At 40.4% G+C, this 22,639-nt stretch overlaps 1 protein-coding gene across 1 annotated transcript; it reads right to left on the reverse strand.

The window, feature by feature from the left end:
• Positions 1-3,962: 3,962 nt before the first annotated feature.
• On the reverse strand, positions 3,963-20,956 carry si:ch211-216l23.2 (uncharacterized protein LOC565061 homolog). Its single transcript, XM_047380746.1, has 9 exons — positions 20,737-20,956; positions 20,499-20,585; positions 18,558-18,631; positions 18,271-18,409; positions 11,609-11,808; positions 6,516-6,794; positions 6,258-6,431; positions 4,990-5,235; positions 3,963-4,884 (listed from the first exon to the last, which is right to left on the reverse strand). Exons 1-9 carry the CDS (start codon positions 20,796-20,798, stop codon positions 4,847-4,849), a joined length of 1,299 nt encoding a protein of 432 aa, XP_047236702.1. The 5' UTR covers positions 20,799-20,956; the 3' UTR covers positions 3,963-4,846.
• Between the last annotated feature and the right edge of the window lie 1,683 nt (positions 20,957-22,639).

The following is a 22,639-nucleotide window of genomic DNA, read 5'->3' on the forward strand; positions in this document are numbered from 1 at the left end:
AAATCATCCCAAAACTGAGTAAGAGGAACACAAAGTATGGATGAATGGTTGTGTTGTTCCTTACTATGATCCACCTTTTTATACCTCCATGTAAGTTTTTATTCAGTAGAACATTAAGGTGATTAAAGACTATTTCTTCTAAATACAAAAAAATTCTAGTGGCCACTGTTAAAAGGCCATCAAGAGCTAAATTTAGAAAAAGGATGTAATTCAGCCAAATTAGAGACAATTTTTACAATCTTGCAAAACCAAAAAGATCATCAATTTAGTTAGGATGTAATCAAAGGGTAACGGTACAAAATAGTGATTAGAAACCTGCAGAAATCTCTGTTAAATGCAGGAAAAATAACCAAAGTGAAATGTTTAAATTATGAATTTCAGACACCGGAACGGCAGCATTATCCTGTCTTCAGACACGTGTCCAATCAGAGTGTGTGTGTAGGCTGGTTTAATGAGGTGGAGACAGATGTCCATTACTTCCTGAGATGATGGGCTCTTCGCAGCAGCGCTCCCACAGCTGGAGAAGAAGAGGAGGAGGCACCATGAGGAGAACATTCAGCTATATTCACATTGTGTATGTTTGTGTCAGAGCATCTTTAACTCCCACTTCATATGCTATGATAATAATAATAATATTACTTATGTTACACTTTTAAAAGTAGGAGATGGGTTTTCTTTTTCTTAAGGAAAGGAATTGGAAGTTTATGACCAAAAGAACATAACTGGTGAGAAATGTGTGAGAAAAAAGTAATAAATCATTCCTTTGTTTAATGCCTTATCAGGATTAATTGAAAAACAGAATTTCTTCCATATTCAGATTCAACACAGATCAGGATCACTAATTAACTTTGTCTCTTCCAGCTCTGCACATCAACCTGGCTAAAAATTTATTCTTTGCAATGTAGCACATTCAGACTGGATGGAGAGTTTTGCCAAAGATTCACAATTAGATTTAGCGCTGGACTTTGACTAGACTAGGCCATTGTAACACTGTGTTAGAATGGCTTGGTGCCGGAAGGTGAACCTCCACCCTGGTCTCAAGTCATCTACAGCCTCTAACAGGTTTTCTTCCAGCATTGGCCTGTATTTAGCTCCATCTATCTTCCCATTAACTCTGAGCAACTTCCCTGTCCTTCTGGAAGAAAAGAATCCCACAGCATAATGCTGCCACCACGTTTCTCATTGAGGACTGTGTGTTTAGGTTGATGTGCATATCTAGTTTTCCAACAAATATTGAGTTCTACATGTGTGGTAAAAACTTCAATTTTGGTCTCATTTGACCAGAGTACTTGTTTCACATGTTCACTGTGTCCTCACACACCTTCTAACAAACTGCAAACATGTCTTCTTCCTGCTAAATTCTTGCCACTCTTCCATTAAGACCAGGTTTATGGATGTTTGCTTCTTATTATCCCATAAACAGATTCTCCCAATTAAGCTGTGGATCTCTGTAGCTCCTCCAGAGTTACTCTGAGTTTCTTGACTACATCTCTCATTAATACTGTCCTGACAGCTTCAGTGGAAGAACAAGGTTTGGTAGGTAGAATTTAAGATATTCTTTTAGAACCTAACTCTGCTTTAAACGTCTCTACAACCTTCTCACTGACCTGTCTGCTGTGTTCCTTGGTCTTCATGATGCTGCTCGTTCTCTAGAAAACCTTATTCTAGACTTTTCCTTTCTTCCTTTGCTTTCCTTTTACTTGTTTTGTGTAAATTGACGAGAGCCTGCATTTTATTAGATTCTTTTGTAGATACTGTCTCTTTTTAAATTTTAACTCCTTTTATGACATTTTTGAAAAATTATATTTGCATATATTATAGTAACTACACGACTGATTTAATTTAAATGACTTGATGTTTGGGGCGTTTGCACTTTTAGCTGTTTGAGATAAAATTCAATGATTGAAAGGGGCTCAATCAATAAACGCCTGCTTACATTCTATGTTTTCCCTCTGTTCATTCTCAGTCCCTTATTGTTATTGCTGTCTTGTTTTTGCATTTAAATATCACCTCTGTAATATCTTGATTTAGGCTTATTTCGAAATAAAAACCTATGATTTATCTGCCTGTTTGATCCTTGCATGTCTCCTCAACTTACTGAGGTTTAACAAAATTACGTTTCTATAAATGTTAAATTCTTTTAATTATTTTCTAAAACATTTCCTTTGTTATTAAATGATTAGTAGTTAAAAACACGGACATGAAGGTAAAAACTGAGTTGACTGATAAAATCCTGTTTTCAGTGCAGTCATAAAAGCTGGAGTCTGTCGCCATCTAGAGTTGAAAATGTTCTTAAAGCAACACACGGTTTGGCAGAGGACAGACACAGGCTCTTTCTTTATAATCACAATAACCAAATGCTCAAACAAACAGAATAAAAGGGAAGTAGTTTATTCATTTCTGTTCAGGCACACAGAAGTCCTGCAGGGCAGATTATTTTGGGTCTTTGGTTTTAAATCGACAGAAACTACTTGTTTTCTTCATCACAGCAGTTAAATGCTCCACAGCTGAACATCTAATGGGTTCTCCTGATCTCTTTTTACCAAATGTTGATGTTTTATTATGTTTAATATACTTTTCCACAATCATCATTTTTTGTGTACGGTATAAAGTTGTGAACAAATTAGGACACCCCATTATATCTTCATTAATAAAGTGTTTGCACATTGTATCATTCCAAAATGTAACCTTGTTCTATTCATTAAACAGAAGATATCAACAAAATGTGTTTTCTGGCTGAGAAAAAAGTTAGGACATCCTAGACCCAAATAAAAAGTTTTAGCATTCTTGGTTTAAAATACCTTCAGTGTGACGCATCTTGCATCCATCTGGAATCTCCGACATCGGTCTGAGAAACATGTCCCACTCAAATGGGGTTTCATGCAAATTAATGATCAAGATCTAGGCTTTGACTTGAACTTTCTATTTCCTATTTCTCAGCGAATCCTTGTTGGATTTAATGGTATCCTTGGAGTCATTGTCATGTAGCAGGGTCCAATTCTGCTTCAGCTTTCATTAATTTACCGATGGTTACACAGGTAGGTTGGGTTCCATGATGGTGAGCTGGCAAGGTCCAGCTGCAGCAAAGCATCCCCACACCATGACACTTCCACCTCCATGTTTCCTAGTTGGTATGAAGTTCATTTCCTTGAATGTGGTCTTTGGTTTATGTCAAATCGGTCCTGGAGTCAGAATAATTCAGTTTTAGATCCACTTGACTGAAGAAACTTTAGTCTGGTTTTATGTTTTCTTAGAGAGCAAAGGGTTCCTGCTTGCAGGCTTGTCTGATCGGATTGACCGATATTCCAGTTAGGCAGATCCGTCCATCACCGCTCCCAACAAACTAAGTTATTTCCCTGCTATTATTTGCAGTTTTCCATATTCTTGTTTCTGCATAAATACACAGAGAACAGTTTGTACATGTTTAAATGATTTCACTCAGATACACATTTCTTGGAATCTGAGTGTGTTAGTTGTACATTTCACCTGACTGTGAAGTCTTTGTTTTATTTTTGCTACCTTTTTTTGTTTCTGCATGCTTCCATTTGCCTGTCACTTTGCTGCTGATGCACCTAAATTTCCTCAGTGCGGGACAAAAGAAGATATTTCTATTCCCATGTCCCTTACAAGTAATGATTTGATTACCGAACAAGCAGCGCAGCTGTTTTCGGTTACTCTACCAACAGCCACTAGTACATTATTTGCAACAGATATCTAATTTCTACTAAAAACAGTGACTGGCCTGGATAGTGATGTTGGACTTTTTGTTACCACCTGTATTCAGTTTATTGCCACATCTGTGTTTGGACTCTGATTCAGATCAAATGGAGGAACGATGAGTTTTCCAGAGAAAACAAATCCTAAATCTTTAAATAATTTAAATAGAGCAGAGATGCAGAAATTTCCTTAACCTCAAATCAATGTCTTCGGCCCAATAACGTTAACAGCCAAGAAAAACAAAAGAAATGAAAGGATTTTATTTGAGGTTCTGCTGGTACGTCAGTTACCTTTTACTAAAAAAAATTATTAATGCAGAATATTGGCTAACAAAGTGTTAGTTACATAAATGCAATTTTTAATAGTTTGAAGATGACAAAGTTCTCCATTTCTAAACTAAACACGGAAGCACTTTAAGACTTTTTATCCTCCCAACATGAACTTTAATACAGCTGCACTTCAACAAAAACATTCAGAGACTCATTATTTACATCTAAAATAATTACACCATGTACAGGAATTAATCACCAGCAGCAATACAGAACAAATAAGAAGTTTAACAAAAATATGCTTTTAACAGGTGTTCTCTTTAAGGTGTGCAGAGTGTGAAGTTTTCTGTCCAGTGGCACCAACAGAACCAGTGTTAGAGTCCATAGACGTCTAACCTCTCCTTCCACAGCGGCAGTAATAAAGACGATGGGTGGCAAAGTGCTGATAATTTACAGCTTCAACTCAGTTTTATATAAAAAAATAACATGCAATGCATCAGAAATGAATTAAAATGCAATATATCAGAAATATTTGCAGCTAAGTAAACTTAGCATAATTATTTCCCGTGTCACAAAGAGCAACATTTTTAGTTACCTCCACTCTTCTCGTTACGTTTGAAGCTCCTTCATCGGAAGAAAATAACACAGCAGACAGATAAGTAAACATAAAAGGACTGTTTGCAGCAATTGCAATTTTTAATCTGCAAACTGAAAGATAGACATTATAAAGTGAACATGAAAATATCCATATTATATTTACATTGTTTTATTTTTTAATAGGAAAAGAAACTCAAGCAGGAGAGTCCTGCTCTAAAGTTGTCTGAAATGCTAAAACGCTCTATATATTATAACACCGGTCTTCAGTGTCGTGGTCCACTCAGCCGGGGATGGGGGCCACCTGAAAAGATGTAAAATGATTTTAGTAATATTTGCAACTAACCTTAAAATCTATCCTGCAGTTAGCTGGTCTGAAAGGCCAGAGATCTCAAATGAAATGACTCACCTGGCGTTGAAAGAAGAGGAGGACGAGAACCCTTTAAGGTAGGAGGGCCCACCCTGGGCCTGATCGGGGCCCTAAGGCCCGGATAGAGTGAAGGAGTGTGGTGGAGCAGGGGTCCTCGAGACAGACCTGGAGCACCGTATGGATCGAGTGAGGGGGGAACCCGAGAACCTGGGGGTCCCAGTGACATACCAGGAGGAGACCGATGCAAAGAGAGGAGTGGCGGAGGTTTGGTTTTGGTGAAAGTGCCTGAGAAGGAAAATGTTTAAGAACATAGGAATGAAAAGATGTTAAACTTATTATAAAGAAACATACAGTACCTAGTGGTCATAACATGAATTTGTTTTCCCATTTTGTCACAAAATTGGTAAATACAGTCCATCTGTAGTTAATTAAGTCTCAGTATGAATCCAGCTGTTCTATGAATGCTTCAGACATTTGTTAGAGAACATTAGAGAACAAACAGCATCATGAAGACCACAGAACATAGACAGGTCAATGAGAATGTTGGGTTTGGTTCTAAAACAATACCCCAAGCTTTGAACATCTCCCAGACCTCTGTTCAATTCATCATCTGAAAATGGAGAGACGATGGACCACCTGCAGACCTACCAAGACAAGACAAGCCACCTAAACTGACAGGGTGAGCAAAGAGAGCATTAATCAAAGAGGCAGCCAAGAGGCCAATGGTAACTGGATGAGCTGCAGGGATTAACAACTTAAGCGGATCTGCTGATTGCAGTCATCCACAACTCTGGCCTTAATGGAAGAGTTGAAGGAAAAAGTCAAGTCCTGTTGGCAGTTTGCTTGGTGAAACATGTTGGTGGCAGCATCATGCTGTGAGGATGTTTTTCTTCAGAAGAACTAGGGAACCTAGTCAGAGATTATGGGAAGATGATTGACAGAGTTAAATCCAGGCCAATCCTGGAAGAAAACCTGTTAGTGGAACCTTTCTTTTCCCATGGAGATGAGACAATCCACTAAAGACCCACAGCTGTAACTGAACCAAACTATTTGCCAACAACAGTACTGGCTCAGTGGGTCTAAACACAAACACACACCACTGTTCAGATTTTCATGTGTAAAACATTTTAAAAACCAAGAACAAACAAGTTTATGCTACTTTCTCTGTAACACAAAACATTTACAGTTGTAAGACGATAGTGAGAAAGTTAAACCAGTGTCCCTGAAAGGCTCAGCAAGTTATTGCCAGTATTTATTTACTGTATCGACATTCAGTAAAATAAGAGGCGGCTGCTTGCAGTCCTAACCTGGTGTCGGCAGGAGACCTACAGATGCAGGTGGGGAGCGCTCCCCAATAGAACCTGCTACAGAGGCAGACTGAGGCTGTGTTGGTCCAGGTGGGGTAGGGAGCAGAGGAGGTGGTTTACCCAATCCTGGGGGAATCATGTTCCCCTTATCATCCTCATCATCTAAGGCCAGAGCTGAAAAAAGATAACCAGGAGCGTAAAGGTCAACAGTTTGTTCAGACAACGTACAAGACCTGGAATCAATCAACAGAGTTTCACCTTGCAAATGGTCCTGCCGGGAAGCGATGTACTCCGAGATGGTTTCCAACTCCTCAATATACAAATGCACCCCCTCGGCCAACAGCGTAAGGAGATGTCGGGTTTCGGAGGGAACCGTGTGCCGTGCAATTTTTTCTCGATCCAGAAAGTCATCTAGCAGCTGAGATGCCTGCGCAGCAATATCTGCAGGATCCCTTGGTGAAGTCTCTTTAAGAAGTCCACGACTGTACTCAGCTTGGACAAAGTCCAGAGCCTGGTCTTTAGGCATGTTGCGATGGACTGGGAGGAAAATGGGAATGTTAAAGTTAATTTTTTTCCCATCGTACTGAGATGGATTTTGTTTTTCATTACTTGTTTAGTTAATAGATTAATTTGAGTTTAAAACACTTGAAGTTTGAGATTAGGTCTTCTAGGAATGGGTAGCGCTGTGGAGGGTGTAAATGGTGGGAAATGTATTTCTTTTGCAGTTTTGCATTGTGCATTTTCAGAAAATTCAGTTTTTGACAATGCATTTAGCCGTTTCATCTAGTCATTAAGGACCAACAAGGTAACACATTTTAATGTGCCAAAAATCATCGCCAACTCAATGGCAAATTACTGAATTGTTGAATCCATTTTGGGTGATTTAACACCATGTTTTCTGAAGTGTTTTTGGTTATAACTAGATGATCTACTCATCAAAAATCAGAATGTGTCTACTGAACATTGTGCTATAATTGTTACCATTTTGAGGTAAGCAGTAGTCCTATGTGGGTGAAAAACTGTTTCATGGGTGTGAAACGCCTTTTTGTTAGCTTATGTTAATGTTGATTATTTAATCGGAGAAATTTGGAGGCAAAAGTCTCTCTTACTTTTGTGTTGAAAGTGAAAGTTTAAAAGTTTGGTATGTAGGTTTGGTGCAAATGATAAACTTGTGTTTGTTCAATCATTTTCTTTTTCATATAATATTGCTTCTTGACATTAAATGGTATACCATTAAAAGTCTGTATTTCCCCTAAATGGTGCCACATTGGTAAGGAAAATGTGTGTCTTAAGCAGCGGAGTATGTGTTCGAAAAAGGCAGAGAAGCCTGCCTGCAGTCCTGACCTCAACTCTACTGAAAACTTTCATTAGCTTGGGCGTGCTGTTCATGCCAGTGTGACAAACACTACCACCTGGGTGACCTGCGACAAATGCTGGTTGGGGAATACAATGGCATCCCACAGCACTGCGTGACCAAGCTGGTGCCCAGCATGAGAGGTGCCAGGCTGCTGTGGTGGTTTAGGGTTCTCCAACACACTGCTAAAGCCCATGTTTGTTAAATTAATAAGTTGTTAAATTGACAACATGCCTCATTTCTTCAAACTTCACCATAAAAATCAAATAAACACCAAACAGTCCATAACAGAATAAGCTGTTAATGCATTTTCCTTACAAAGGTGTAACAATTTCAATAAAAATAAACAGGATTTCCAACGCCATAAGCGTCGTTATAAAGACAAATAATTATCCAACCCAAATTTCCTTATTTCTTGTGGCAAGTTTAGGCTAATTTTCTTTACTCTGTCACGCTACTATGGTGCTCTTGCTTTATGAGGGTTTCATATTTGTATGCAGACTGGTGGTGCATGGGGTACTGAAAGTGAATGTCAGTTTCAGATTTTGAAAATGGCATCAAATGCCACTGAACAACTAAGTGGAAAGTAACTGGAAACCTGAGTCGTGTTTCAGTTGACTGGGTCATTTGCCCCCCTCACAAAACCTTTAACATTAGGTCTTTCAACTGTTAATGAAAACAGATTTAGCAAGTTATAATAAATATACTGCGGGTAAGTATTGAGCACATTAACGTTTTTCTCAGCAAATATATTTCTAATATTTCCATTAAAATGATTGTTGGCAACAATACAGGTGCAGCACACACACAAAGAAAAACCTGCAATGAGGAAAATGAAACTAGTAACATCCATTGCTCTGGTGTAATTTTGACCCATTCTTCCACATAAATGTTCTTTAACTCTTGAATGTTCAGGGGGTCCTTTCTGTGCACTCTGATCTTTTTTTTTCGGTAATTTCTGATTAGATACAAGTCAGGTGATTGACCGGGCCATTCTAAAAGTTCTTTTTGTGAAATCAATCAAGACTTTCCTTGGTAGTGTCGAAAAGCCTACTGCTATGCCTGGAAATTCTTGCTGGTTCAATCTTCAGATTCTTATTAAGTTTTCATGTACATTGCTCCATTCATCAGTCCTTCAGGTATATGAAGTCTGCCACAATGGTGTTTTTGGGGTGATGTCCATGTGTGTTCATTTACGGTTTTGATGCCTTCAGTGAGACTCTACATACAATGTACATAGTCATAAACATAAAGAAATTAAATGAGAAAGGGTTTCTAAAACTTTTGACCGGTGGTGTATATTCTCCCAGGATTTCACTGGCTTTTTTAAATCTTCTGCAGCAAACTTAAAACAAGCTTTAATATAGTTTTTCTTCAGCAGTGGAGACTTGTGCAGTGAGTGTGCATATAGGTCATTACAATTGAGTGAATTACACTGTTTTCATAGGAAAAACTTTACCTGCCTTTACCTTTCCTGGTCTTTCTGAAGCTCTCTGCAAGTGTTCCTGGGCTCTTGCCCGACTCTTAATTATTATTTTGACTCTTCTGTCAGAAATCTTACAAGGAGCACATGGCTGTGGTTGGTTTAATCTAATATTCTGCTTTTCCAGATTATGGCTCCAACACTTACTACACTATTTACAAGTTAAGAAATGCAGTTGTAACTATTGGCCTTAGTATGTTTTGCAACAATAAGACTTTTTAGCTAACATCTATTTGCTTTTACCAACTGTACCACTCTTTGTACCACCAAGAGTAAGATAATGAGAAAACTACTTATAGGCCATCAGTTAATATAAAACTAGCCTATATTAAAAACGCACACTTAAAGCAGGATTGCTTTCTAAATACTGACAGATTTCAGCTCTTTGCTTTCAATGACTTTCTGCACATCATTTTTTTTTTCCATGTATTTGGAACTCATTTCCTGTATGAAATGCATTTCATTACACAAATTTAATGACATTTGTTTGCATTTCTTTATCTCTGGATTACTTGGGTTGTTACTGACATCTGGTGTGAATGTTCATGTCCATTGAAATATTTTAAATACACTGCTCAAAAAAATAAAGGGAACACTTAGACAACACAAAATAACTCCAAGTAAATCAAACTTCTGTGAAATCAAACTGTCCACTTAGGAAGCAACACTGATTGACAATCAGTTTCACATCTGTTGTTCAAATGGAAAAGACAACAGGGGGAAATCTTTGGCGATTAGCAAGACTCACTCAATAAAGGAGTGGTTCTGCAGGTGGGGACCACAGACCACTTCTCAGTACCGATGCTTTCTGGCTGATGTTTTGGTCACTTTTGAATGGTGGTGGTGCTTTCACACTCGTGGTAGCATGAGACGGACTCTACAACCCACACAAGTGGCTCAGGTAGTGCAGCTCATCCAGGATGGCACATCAATGCGAACTGTGGCAAGAAGGTTTGGTGTGTCTGTCAGCGTAGTGTCCAGAGCCTGGAGGTGCTACCAGGAGACAGGCCAGTACACCAGGAGACGTGGAGGAGACCGTAGGAGGACAACAACCCAGCAGCAGGACCGCTACCTCCACCTTTGTGCAAGGAGAAACAGGAGGAGCACTGCCAGAGCCCAGCAAAATGACCTCCAGCAGGCCACAAATGTGCATGTGTCTGCACAAACGGTTAGAAACCAACTCCATGAGGATGGTATGAGGTCCTGACGTCCACAAATGAGGGTTGAGCTCACAGCCCAACACCGTGCAGGACGCTTGGCATTTGCCAGAGAACACCAGGATTGGTAAATTTGCCACTGGCGCCCTGTGCTCTTCACAGATGAAAGCAGGTTCACATTGAGCACATGTGACAGACATGACAGAGTCTGGAGACACCGTGGAGAGCGATCTGCTGCCTGCAACATCCTCCAGCATGACCGGTTTGGCAGTGGGTCAGTAATGGTGTGGGGCGGCATTTCTTTGGAGGGCCACATGGCCCTCCGTGTGCTCGCTAGAGGTAGCCTGACTGCCATTAGGTACCGAGATGAGATCCTCAGACCCCTTGTGAGACCATATGCTGGTGCGGTTGGCCCTGGGTTCCTCCTAATGCAGGACGATGCTAGACCTCATGTGGCTGGAGTGTGTCAGCAGTTCCTGCAAGATGAAGACATTGAAGCTATGGACTGGCCCGCCCATTCCCCAGACCTGAATCTGATTGAGCACATCTGGGACATCATGTCTTGCTCCATCCACCAACGTCACGTTGCACCACAGACTGTCCAGGAGTTGGCTTTAATTTTGTGTGAGACTCCAAATCCAGGCCTCCCTTGGTTATATAAATTTGATTTCTATTGATGATTTTTGTGTGATTTTGTTGTCAGCACATTCAATTTTGTACAGAACAAAGTATTCAATGAGAATATTTCATTAATTCAGATCTAGGATGTGTTGTTTTAGTGTTCCCTTTATTTTTTTGAACAGTGTATATATTTACTGAGAAAAATGCTGACATGTTCAATACCCGCTAAAATAACCTATACAGTTAATTCCTGTCATAATGTGAAGGTTTTGACAAAAGTAAACCCCCCTCGGCTTTAGCCAAAAAAGAACAAATGACCCGTCTTTGACACAGTTGTATAAGTTTATTTTTTGCTAGACTTCCGAGTTTGCATTTAGTGTTTTGTCGCGTTTTTTATTTCTCAAAGAGAACAAGAGGCTATTTTACTAAAAGTTTGCTAATGATGTGTATTTGATTCAGAGTTGAGTTTTAGTACCTCTTTAAAATGATTTGTTAATTTTAAAGCCCTAAATGTAATGCAGCAATTTATAGGTAAAATATGCAAGCTTTATGTAACTTTATATGTAAATGTTGAAAGCGCAATATGCGGTTTTTTGGTTCAAATGGAAAGAGTCTTTGTCAAAATGGGTGTTGTAAAATCCCAAAGCGTAAATCACATAGTGCCCTGTAAAGAACCGAGGGTTGCAATGCACATGTTTTAGGGAGGCTTAAAGGATCACGAGGGGTACGAACTTACTTTTGAGGGACTCTGAGAATATGATAACAGTGCAGGAGGACAGAGCTATGTTTTTCTGCTCCACCAGTATACATAACGGGGAGCCAACTGCTCGGACATCCTGCAGGGCCCGGGTCAGGCCCGATTCCGCTTGAAGGTAGAGCATTTCCACTGACAGGCCACGCTCCTGCAAGCACTGGCTTAGCGATTTGGGGTAATCCCTTTGAGAGGAAGAGAAACACTTTGTTAACTAGGCTTTTCTGTGTTGAGTTAATTAGATGGCATATACAAGAACCATTTTTGAGGTGTAGAGAGAGATATTTCTTTAGCTAAAATGTTTTTTTAAATAAACAAAGACAAAAAAAAACAACTATTTTTTGAGTTTCAGATGATGACTAGGACTTTTTCCAGATATAAAATGTGTAAGCAATCATTTAATGTTGTGTAGATCTGAGTGATAATGGGAAGTATATGATGTTCTCTATGACTGGCCACTTTTTTAGAACCACCAGTTTAATGGCTCGGTGCCACAAATACTGAATTAGCCAATCCCATGACAGCAATTCAATGTATTTAAGAATGTAGAATCTTGAAGACAACTTGATGGAGTTAAAACAAGCCCCATTAGAATGGAGGAGAAAGGGGATTCACGTGATTTTGAACGTAGCATGGCTGCTGGTGCCAGATAAACAGCAACCATCTATCAAGTTTACAGAGAATGGTCTGTCTTTGGTGGTGGTGTTACAGTGTGGGCAGGTGTGTAGTCTGTATAGAACTGCCCTACGCTTTGTGAATGTTACAGTGACAAGCCTATACTACCTAAATAACATCACTAATCCAGTCATTGTACCCCTGCATGAACATGGGCCTAATTTCCTCTTCACGGGCATCAATACTCCAGCTCATCTAGGTCAAAACAGCAAGGAACAGCTGCTGGAGACTGGGGTACCTCCAATGGTGTGGTCTACATCTTCTCCAGACCTTAATCCTATAGAAAACCTACGGGATCAGCCGAGTTGCTGTCTAGAGGCTCGTAACTCTGTACCCCAGAACCTCAATGACCTGTGGGCCGACCTTCAAAAAGAGTTGGATGCCATGCCTCAGCAGACAATCAGTCAACTTGTGAACAGCATGAGACGTCATCAAGCTGTAATTAATGCTCAAGATCACATGAAGCGTTAATGAGACATTGACATTTTCTGTTGTGGTATGCCCACCACTGTTGTTGGCTTGTGCTGCAATAAGCTTCAATAAGCTGCAATAAGTTTCAGATTAGTAAATCAATATCGTATGCTTCTACTTTAATGCTATACTTTCATGATATATCACTGCTGTGTGAACTTCCATAAATTTCACCCAGAAGCCAAATATCCCTGCGGGTAGTGTATTTGAGAATATTATTTAATACAACTATCGTATACCGTTTTGGCAGTACAATTACCTGAGTGCAACCATAATGATGTTTAACTGCCTGTTAACACTATCCTTCCACTTATGTCTTCTGGTATCTGTTCTAGACACAACCGCACCTTGCAAATAAATTATCTATACCAAATGATGTCCAAATTGGACCATTAATTCTGTGTGTTTGACTTTGTCAGCGAGTGTATTTTAATCCAAATAAGAAATTCTATCGACCAACTTCTCATTTCCATTTTTAGCAGAAATCATTGCAAAGTGTGTTGCAAGAAACATCTGAAAAAGTCAAAAGGTCAAATATTCCACCCATTCTCCAGAAAATGTTTCCTGTGTGAACAATGCTGCTCCTGCTGCGGTCATTATTTTGGGAAACGTGAAAATGTTTCTACCGTCAGACTGCAGGTATTTAGACTGCCTTATTAGTGAGTTTGTTGTTGTGTGATTGAAGGATTCAGTAAATGAGAAAAATTCCATCATAAACTATGAAATGATTTTAGTGGGGATCTGATTCTTTGCATTTTTAAAGCCATTTTGTTGAATGTGGTGTTTGGTGGCAAAAACAATATAAATTAAAAAAATTCACAGAATAAATACAAAGTTTTTCTATCAAGCAATGTTGTGTGGAAGAGTCCTGAAGCATGTTTTGGTTGGGGGTGACATTATGTACCGTCACCCCCAACCAAAAAAACAGCCAAGGAACAACATTTAAAACTTTGAACATAGCATGGTTACTGGTGTTATTGTTACATAACTTAGATTATTTTATTTGTGTTCAGTGCATTTTTCATGTAGTAATGCATCTAGTTTTTGGGGTTTTGCTAAAAAACCTTTGGATTAAAAAACAAAACAAAAAAAGTACACCCCATTTCTACTGTATAATTAATTAAACTCCTGTACATAAACAATGATCTGGTCTTTACCAGGTTCTGAAATTTTCTAAATCAGACCGTAAGTTTATAAAAAACACAGATTGCACCCTGTTCTTGCTTTATTCAACAAAGATGAAGATACAATGGAAGAGCTGAGACTGAAACCAAGTCCACCCTATGATCCAACAGCTTTTAAAACCACCTTTAGCAGTGATGGTGTTTAATAGATCCATTCTTGTTTTTAAAGTGGCTTCACCTAATTGAGGTTTGCCAACATGTGTTTCTGCATAGCCCTCTGAATGTCCCACCACGTATTTTAATAACATCGAGGACAGGACTTTGCCTAGGTGACTGCAACACCTTGAAGTTTTTTTTCGTTTTCAGTGATTCTGTAGGAGATTTGCTGCAGTGTTTGGGATCCTTGTGCTGTTAATCATCCAGTTTGGGCCAAGCTTCAGGTGTCGGACAAATCGCCTCACCTTTGACTCTAGAATACTTTGTTAGAAAGAGGAGTTCACGGTCGACTTAAGGACTGCAAGAAGTCTAAATCCTGGCTGCAAAACAAGTCCAAATTATCATTACTCCACCACCGTGCTTGACAGTTGGTTGAGGTTTGTGTTGTTTTCCAGACATGGCTTTTTGCTTTATGGTCAAACATCTCTACTTTAGTGTCATCGGTCCATAAAGACATTATTCAAGTCTTGTGCTTTACTCAGATGCAGCTTTGCAAACCTAAGTCTTGCTGCTATGTTCTGGTCAGAGAGAAGCTTTCGCCATCAACACTACTTTAATGCTAACTGAGGCCTGTAGAGCCTGATATGGACCCAATAGGATTTTGCCTCTCTGAGGATTGCATGCTCTACTCATTGGGCTGAATTTTGCTGCTACCTGGAAAACTGACAGCTGTCCTAAATGTTTTCCATTTGTAAATAATCTTTCTTTCAAAGGTCACTGCTGAGGTCTCTGCCTTAGCAATGTGTTAACACACAAAGCAAACTGCTAAAACTTACACTGATGATGATCAGTTAATCGATGCATCTTCAATCCTGTGAAATGCAGCAAGAATTTATTTAGAGGAGAGTTCACTTAATTTTTCACTCCCAGCTTTTCTAATGTGGTTTCATTATTGTCCAATAAATGGTAGTGTTTAATCTGTTGTGTTTTTCTACGCGTGAACTGAGATTTAAAAAACGCTTCACAACCTGGTAAAGAACAGATAGTTTTTGTTTTTTTTAACGTGTCCTGTCCGGCACAGTAGCGCTCAGAATTGTTGTCTGAGTGCCAATAAATTGCCCATCAGATTTACTTTCACAGGCGGAGCTTTAAAAGCTCTGCTTGATATTTATAAAAGAAACTTTATTATAAACTTATTTGGGAATATTTCAATTGTTACGGACACGGAGACTGAAATGAAAAGGAAAAAAAGAAGCTCAAAAAAGAGAGTGATGGGGCAAAAGGGAAAAAGGGGAGAGACAGGCAGACAGCGCCGGCACCGCCCAGACCCGGGCGACCCCGGCCTGGCTCCCGCCCCGAACCCGGTCCCCAACAACCCCCATCCACCTCCGGAGATATCGTATGTACAAAAGAGGGGTCCATATGGCTCAAACCAGCCCGCCAACTGGAGCCGCCCCAAGACGGAGCAGTCCCGACCCCCCAATAAGCTCTGATCCCAACCCCATGAGTCTCCCACCCCCAGTGAACCCCAACAAGAACCGCCCCACAGGGCCACCCCCAACAAGGACACCGATATCGAACACACCCCCCCCCCCCCCAAGCACCACAAATCCCCTCGCCCACAGGGACACAACCCCACAGGTGAACGGCCGAGAAGCCGATGAAGCCACACCAACACAGCGCAAGCTCCATACACAGGCCCGCTCTAAGAACCCCCGCCGCACCCCACTCCCCCACCAAACAGCGCGCCGCAACGGCAAGGCAAGGGCCCCGCGCAACGCCACCCCCGCCCACTGGCACAACAGGGCAGACCCCACCGAGCACCGCACCTACAACAGGACCCCCAACCCCGCACCATGACAGGACAAACTCATCCACCAAGAAGTCCCCGGCCAGAGGCAGGCACCCAGGGCCAGTGTCCCCAACCACGCCCCCCTCAGCCACAAAAAACACTACATCACTGCCACTGCAACGACCGCCCAGGGAGAAACACTATCCAGCTCAGCTCCACCATCGCCGCCCAGCCGATCCAAACGCCAGTGACCCCACACCCTACCCACAGGCTGCAGCCCCTCCACGCCACCCCCCAGCCCCGATCCCCCCCCCGAACACAACAGCCAGCAGAGCAGCACACCTCCAAGCCCGCCCAACCCCCCCAGACAGCGCCAGCAGCCCCAGCTCACTAGTCCACGAAAGGGATACATGCACCAGCCGGGTACCTAGGCCATGCAGGCCAACCGCTCCAGGCCAAGCACAACCCGCCTGCCGCCCCGGTGCAGTCACAAGACATGCTCTGCCGCCCCACCCACCCGAGTGCCAACCGCAGCTCGGCGCCCGACCATGGGCCAGAACCACAGAAGGAAGCAGTGGAAGAAGGCCACGGCGGCCCCAGTTACCGGGCACCCCACCAACTCCACCCCCAAACCCCGGGGACGCCCCAAGCAGTCCAGCCGGCCAGCCCCTCCACCAAAGCGGGGCCACATCCCAATCAACGCCGGCTAAGACCCGCCTGCCGGAGCCCAGCACCCCCCCAGCCGGCAGACCAGGGCCCAAAACCAGGGGCCGAGATCCAAGGGAACCCAAGCGATCCCGAGAGAGCCGAAACGCCAGCCCCAGCACCAGACAATCCCCAAGACCCGACCCCCAACCCAGACCCGACTAGAGGGCCCACTCTTTCTCCCGGCCTCCGACCACAGATGGGAAATAGCGAACGGGGGTGTGAAAAGACCCCAAGCCTGCCTCCGCCAGCTCAAATGTGGTGTTGACGCGTGTTGTTGTAGTGTGCATTTAAAAAGAAAAAAAACGGTGGGGAAGAGGGTCTGCTGCCACCCCCCCACACACACACTCTGAACCCTCAGTGTCTACATGCAATTATACCCTTAGAGGTGAGCGCAGGCACCAGAGGTTAGGCTACTGGGATATCCTCCCTCTTGATGCCACTGAGTGCGCCCACCCCCGAGGTCCTACATGTGAATGTCATGAAAATGTTATAAGTGAGAGTGTCTAAGTTGTACAATAAAATGGGGGCACAGGCTGTCATGGAACCGCAGAGTTGGAAAACCCTTGTGTTCTGATTTGCAAACCCTGGAATAGAAAACTTTTTAAACTGTCACTGTATTCAAAGCAAATGAAGACTTACCTGTCTGATGGCTACACAGCGATCCAACAGGCACCAACAAAGAGATTTAAGTTTAAATGTGAAATGTTTGGTGTTTTTGGGGACTTATTTGTATGTTTGTATGACAGCGGAGAAAAATCCGTTTCTCTAAAAAAACAGGAAAGTGTTTAAATTCTTCAGAATAAATGCTGAAATTTGAAATAAAACAATAAGTACCGATCAGACACAAAGCGAGTCAACAAGATGTCCCTACGGCGTTTATATGTTAACATAAGAAAATTATGATGTAGATGTCCAAACATAAAAACTGTTTATGTTCCAAAATCAGTGGCAATTACTAGTCTGAACCATTGTAGTTTTTCTGTGTGGGGATGGTTGAAAGATTAAATAGTTTGTGTTTGATATGAATGTCTGCTGTTCCACATTGTGTTAAGAGAAAAAAACAAAAGTTATATTGCTCCGAGAAAGAAGTGGAACCGGAAACCTTAATTAGATGCAACATATAGAGTGCAACAAGTTCAAATATTTCAACCCTGGCTTTTTTGTGAGCGTTTTAACTTCTTGAATGATTTGTGCCAAGCTTCATTCTGCTGCATTTATTTCTGTTTGGCTCAAAGTGGACTACAAGTTTGCTATCCTAATTTGTCATAAACTTTATGTTTGTCTTCTTCATTTGAAAATTGTGTCATTTAGTGTAAAGTTATGTGTGATTAAATGCGTTCATTTATGACCACCTGGCATCTTTAAACCCAGCTCCCATCACATTGGCTTCAAATAGCCAATGTTGTGAAAAATATGAAAGATAATGTTATATAAAGGATATATGTTCAATAATGACAAATACTTTTAAGCAAGAGTGAAATTCTCTGAGCTTAAAAAAAACAGTTATTGTAAGAATAAGAACATTAAAAGAAATTCAAATAAATCTTATCTGTTGGGAAGATAACAGCTAGATTAAAAACAGAATGTCCACATCCTTCTAACAAAAGCGATGCTAAAAACCCTGAGCAGAACATCCAAAACTAAACTGCAATAGATTTCTCACAGTGATTCAAGGAGCCTCATAAAAACTCTGAATAACTGCTAGAAAATAAAAAACTCACAGGAACTTGTTGGTGACAGAGAGGACCACGCAATCAGCCGGCTTTCTCTCATCCTGAACTTGCTTGTAGAACTTCTGGTAAAGAGATTTACGCCTGTCAGCCGGATTGGCAACCTCAGCTTTGACCGGAGGGTTTAGGACTGCAAAATATTTAGAAGAACATGGGAGGAGATAGGATGGGTGGAGGAGAGTGCAAAGTTAGATTGTGGGGGTTATTTAAGGGACAAGAATGAGTAATTTCATATCAAAAATATAAAAGATGTAGCATAGTGAAAATGAAAGTCTCACCACTTGGCTGAGGCTTGTATGCCTCAAACTTTACACTAGTGGAGTAACCTTGAAGCTGTTCCAGTTCCTCATAACTAACAAAAAAAAACAAAAAAAAACAGCAAAAAATCTTAAAATTTGCAGGATTATTATGAATTTATGTCTTGAGGTCATGATGAAATTATATGGATACATGTGCATTGAAAATCTAGACCACCAATTACAAACAAGGGATGGGCACGGTGCTGGTGGTGTAGGGGTTAAGTGCGCAACCATATACGGACGCTACAGTCCTCGAAGCGGCCCGGGTTCGAGTCCAGGACCCGGCGACCTTTGCCAAATGTCTCCCCCTCTCTTTGCCCCTCCTTCCTGTCTGCCTACTATCAAAAATAAAGGCCTCTAGTGCTGAAAAAAAATCCTTTAAAAAAAAAAAAAAAAACAGGAGATACAACCAGAATACACAATAGGGTGAGTATTAAGGTGCATGTTGTTGGGGACTCCAATTATTTAGTTCAAATATAAAGTTTTTTTATTTATTTAGTCTTTTTGTAGAAATGTCTGCAGAATCCACACTTAAATTCTTGAGACGCGTACATTTGTTAAAGCTAACCTAAAAAAAAAAAACAACAGGTGTTGTTGGGGACGACCTAACTAGTGCAGCATGCACTGCTGCAGAAACCACACACCTTGAAGAGCCACTTGTCCACGAACACACAGTCGGTACAATAGTGGAAACTGAAAAGTTGACACTGAGCGGAAGGATAACGTTTAAAATGTCTCCCCTGGTTGTTTTCCCCTTCTGCAAAAATAGTATCAGGTCTAAACTGAAAAACGATCATTTGAAATAGCCCAAAGAAACAATCCTGTGGAAGGACCACCCTGCTACCACTTTCTAGAGTCTCATTTTATTAATAAAACAAGGCTGGATTGTAACTTTTCTACACTACTGGAACATCCCACCTTCTTCTTGCATTGTTTCAACTTGCAAATTTTAAGCTTGAAGCAATCACCCCTCACCACCCCCTCCATCTGCACATCCTACTTGCATCCGGTTGTTTGCAAAATGTGTTGGAAGTGATCCATTAAATGCATGTTTTATACTCTATCTTGTTGCTCTGTTTGGACTAATATAGATGCTACCGTGACAAAATAATTCCCTCTCTATCTATGCAGTTTTTTATGTTTGTACACATACCTATTATTTGCAAAGCTCTGCAGCATTTAAACAGGTAGGCACAACTTAAAATCAACAAAATGTTACTACATTCCTAATTCCTGGGGTGTATTAATTTTGTCTCAAAAACTGTCTTTTGATGAGCATCTCATGCCTTTTTCCGCAGGCTTTTTACTTATTTACAGACTTCCAAATACATACTATCAGAAGTACATATATTCTTGTTAAATGCATACATTTCTTATAAAGATTTGATAATTAAATAAGACAAAGTTCTGAAGTATAAAAAAATCTCAAAACTGCTAGAGTTTCTGATGTATCATGTTTAACACTGAGGAAAAGTATGTAAAATAGGCACTGTACATGTTTTCATGTGGTTCAAATAATCCAGATGAGGCAGGTGCCATTAGAGCTGTCTAAAGTCTAATAGTGACGAGGGTCTTTATTATAGATGTTAGTAAAACTGCTGGATAAAAATATCCTATTTATTCTAATGTTTTAAAGACTAGCTTCAGGTTGAAATATTACATGTTGAGGCAAATATTGCTCCAAATACATATTTATTCAACTTAGTGAAAGAATAACACACTAAAATCATAATGAGTTAAATTTGTGTGTATAAAAACACCACAACAGTCTCCAAAAACAATAACCAACCGGGCTTCCATAGACAGCAAACAAACACTGTCAAAGAGTCTAGTTTGCAGTTATAGTTGTATCCTAATCTGCATCCTGCGTCTCTGTCATGCGTTCAAGCCGCCGTGTTAGCCTCAGTTAGCCGCTATTACCTGTCTAGGGCGTCCTTTAGCTCCTCGGTTCTTTCTTCTCTGCTCGGGTACGGAGCCGCTCTCCGGAAAAGACGTAGCTGCTGAGCACTGCAACACAACAATGACCGTTTTAAAGTCGGTGTTTACGATAATTTAGGTATAGAAGTGCGAACCGATGCAGAAACATGCACTCGTAATTTGCCAAACTTTTTATTCACTGCTTCTGTGCAGGCTAGCTGCTAATGCTACAGAAGCTAACCTTCCGTTTGAATTGCCGGACGGTCTCCGTACAATTGCGGTTGGCTTCGCCCAAGTCGACATTTTCTCTAAACTGCAACTGCACCTCGACTGAAACAACGCCTTTAATCATACGGAGCAGAAAAATGTCGTGTTATTTTCCTCCACTTCTGTATGTAGCGTGGAAACAACAGTGGAAATGAGGAGGGTCACTCGGTCTGATGAGCCACTTTTCAGGCAACTACCGCCACCTAGCGGATTGTAAGCGAAAAGTCAGCGTCACTGGTTTGTGCTTCTGGTGGTTCAAATTAAAACTGATCAAGTGGAGATGTTTGTTTCTGTCTGTTGTTTTCGACACACTATGGAAATAAATAAACAAACAGAAAAATGCATAAACCCCATGTATGATTCGACTGAACTCCTCGTTATTTTCAAATGAGTCTATATTAAGTCATATCGAGTGAAAATGTATTTAAAAAATATACGACTCTCATTCATGCGCACAGATATTGTAAACAAACAAAATGCAAAAACCCCATGAATGATTTAAAAGAACTGCTCGTTATTTTCTGATGACTCTATATTAAGTCATATCAAGTCAAAAAGACTAGCAACTGGAAAAAAATAGTAAAAAGGCACATGGAAAGGACAAAATGTACGCTTTACAGTAAATAATAACAATAATGAGTCTAACAAAAAATATGTACAAGACACACACATTCACATTCAGAGATAAATATTGTAAAAATAGAATTATAAAAATGCATTTATACAAAACTCAAGATTTCCATATAAGTAAAACTTAACAACTGGCTTGAGAGGAAAACAAAATTATGCTTTATCATACTTTAAAGAAAACCCTATTTTTACTGATTTTGGCACTGATCCCAGTTTGAGCCAGTCCTTCAGATGTACAAAGGCAGTTTATTACAGCTTATTAAAGCAAAATACCTTTATGCAGTCCAACTTTATTTAAAAAGCACTTAAAACACAACATCAACCAAAGTGCTGTACAGCAATGGCTACTTGCAGGTAAATATTTTTATAGGCCACATGACCACATTTCCCTGCTGTAGACCATTATAGAAAATACAGTTGAGCCACCATTTATCAAAGCAGGTATAAAACGTCCACAAGGCAGGTACAAAATGTTACATGGTCAATATAAAATATCCAGTCACAGACAGCCCAAAAGGTAATGCACAAAATGACCAAAACTGCAGAATGAAATGACAAGCGACTAAATGACCAGCTCCTGTTTTGTGAAAGATACTTCTGACAAACAAGAGAACCGCAGTTTTTGTCTACAAGTTGTTTTTAATGTAGTGTTTAATATAACTGTAGAGCTGAGGGCTATGTATGTAAGTTATTGTAGCTTTTTAGTTTTTAAGAAATATTTTCCTCTAACAGACTTACAGTATTTGTTTTTGAGTTGAATTGTAAAGGATATATGCCACATTGAAGGTGAAGAAATGATTTGTTATGGTCTATTTCTTTTATGTAAAAAGGTGATTATTGTCCCTAGGGTCAATAATCACCTCCTTGGTTTTCTCCTCCTCTGATCAGTCCTTGTAGTTTCAACTGTAAACTTTGCAGTGTTGGTGTAGTTCTCACCGGTGAAAAGGGTATACAAAAGTAGGCTCAACACACAACCCCGGGGGTCTCGGTGCCCCTAGTTTTGATGCTTGGTGTCTGATTCCGAAGGACTGGGGTCAGGCTACCTTGATTTATCACCTTCTGTATCATTTATGCTATACTGGTGTTAATTAATTCATTTTAAATGTAATTTAAGCCAGTTTAGCAGATAATGACATCTTAAACAGCTGCAATAAAAAGAGAGCTAAAACAAATAAACAATAAATTCTAGATTTTTTTATTTACACTTGCTTTCGAAAATATATAAAAGTTTATGCCAAATATGTTTT

This window comes from Girardinichthys multiradiatus, chromosome 2 (assembly GCF_021462225.1).
Source record: "Girardinichthys multiradiatus isolate DD_20200921_A chromosome 2, DD_fGirMul_XY1, whole genome shotgun sequence".
Taxonomy (NCBI): Eukaryota; Metazoa; Chordata; class Actinopteri; order Cyprinodontiformes; family Goodeidae; genus Girardinichthys; species Girardinichthys multiradiatus.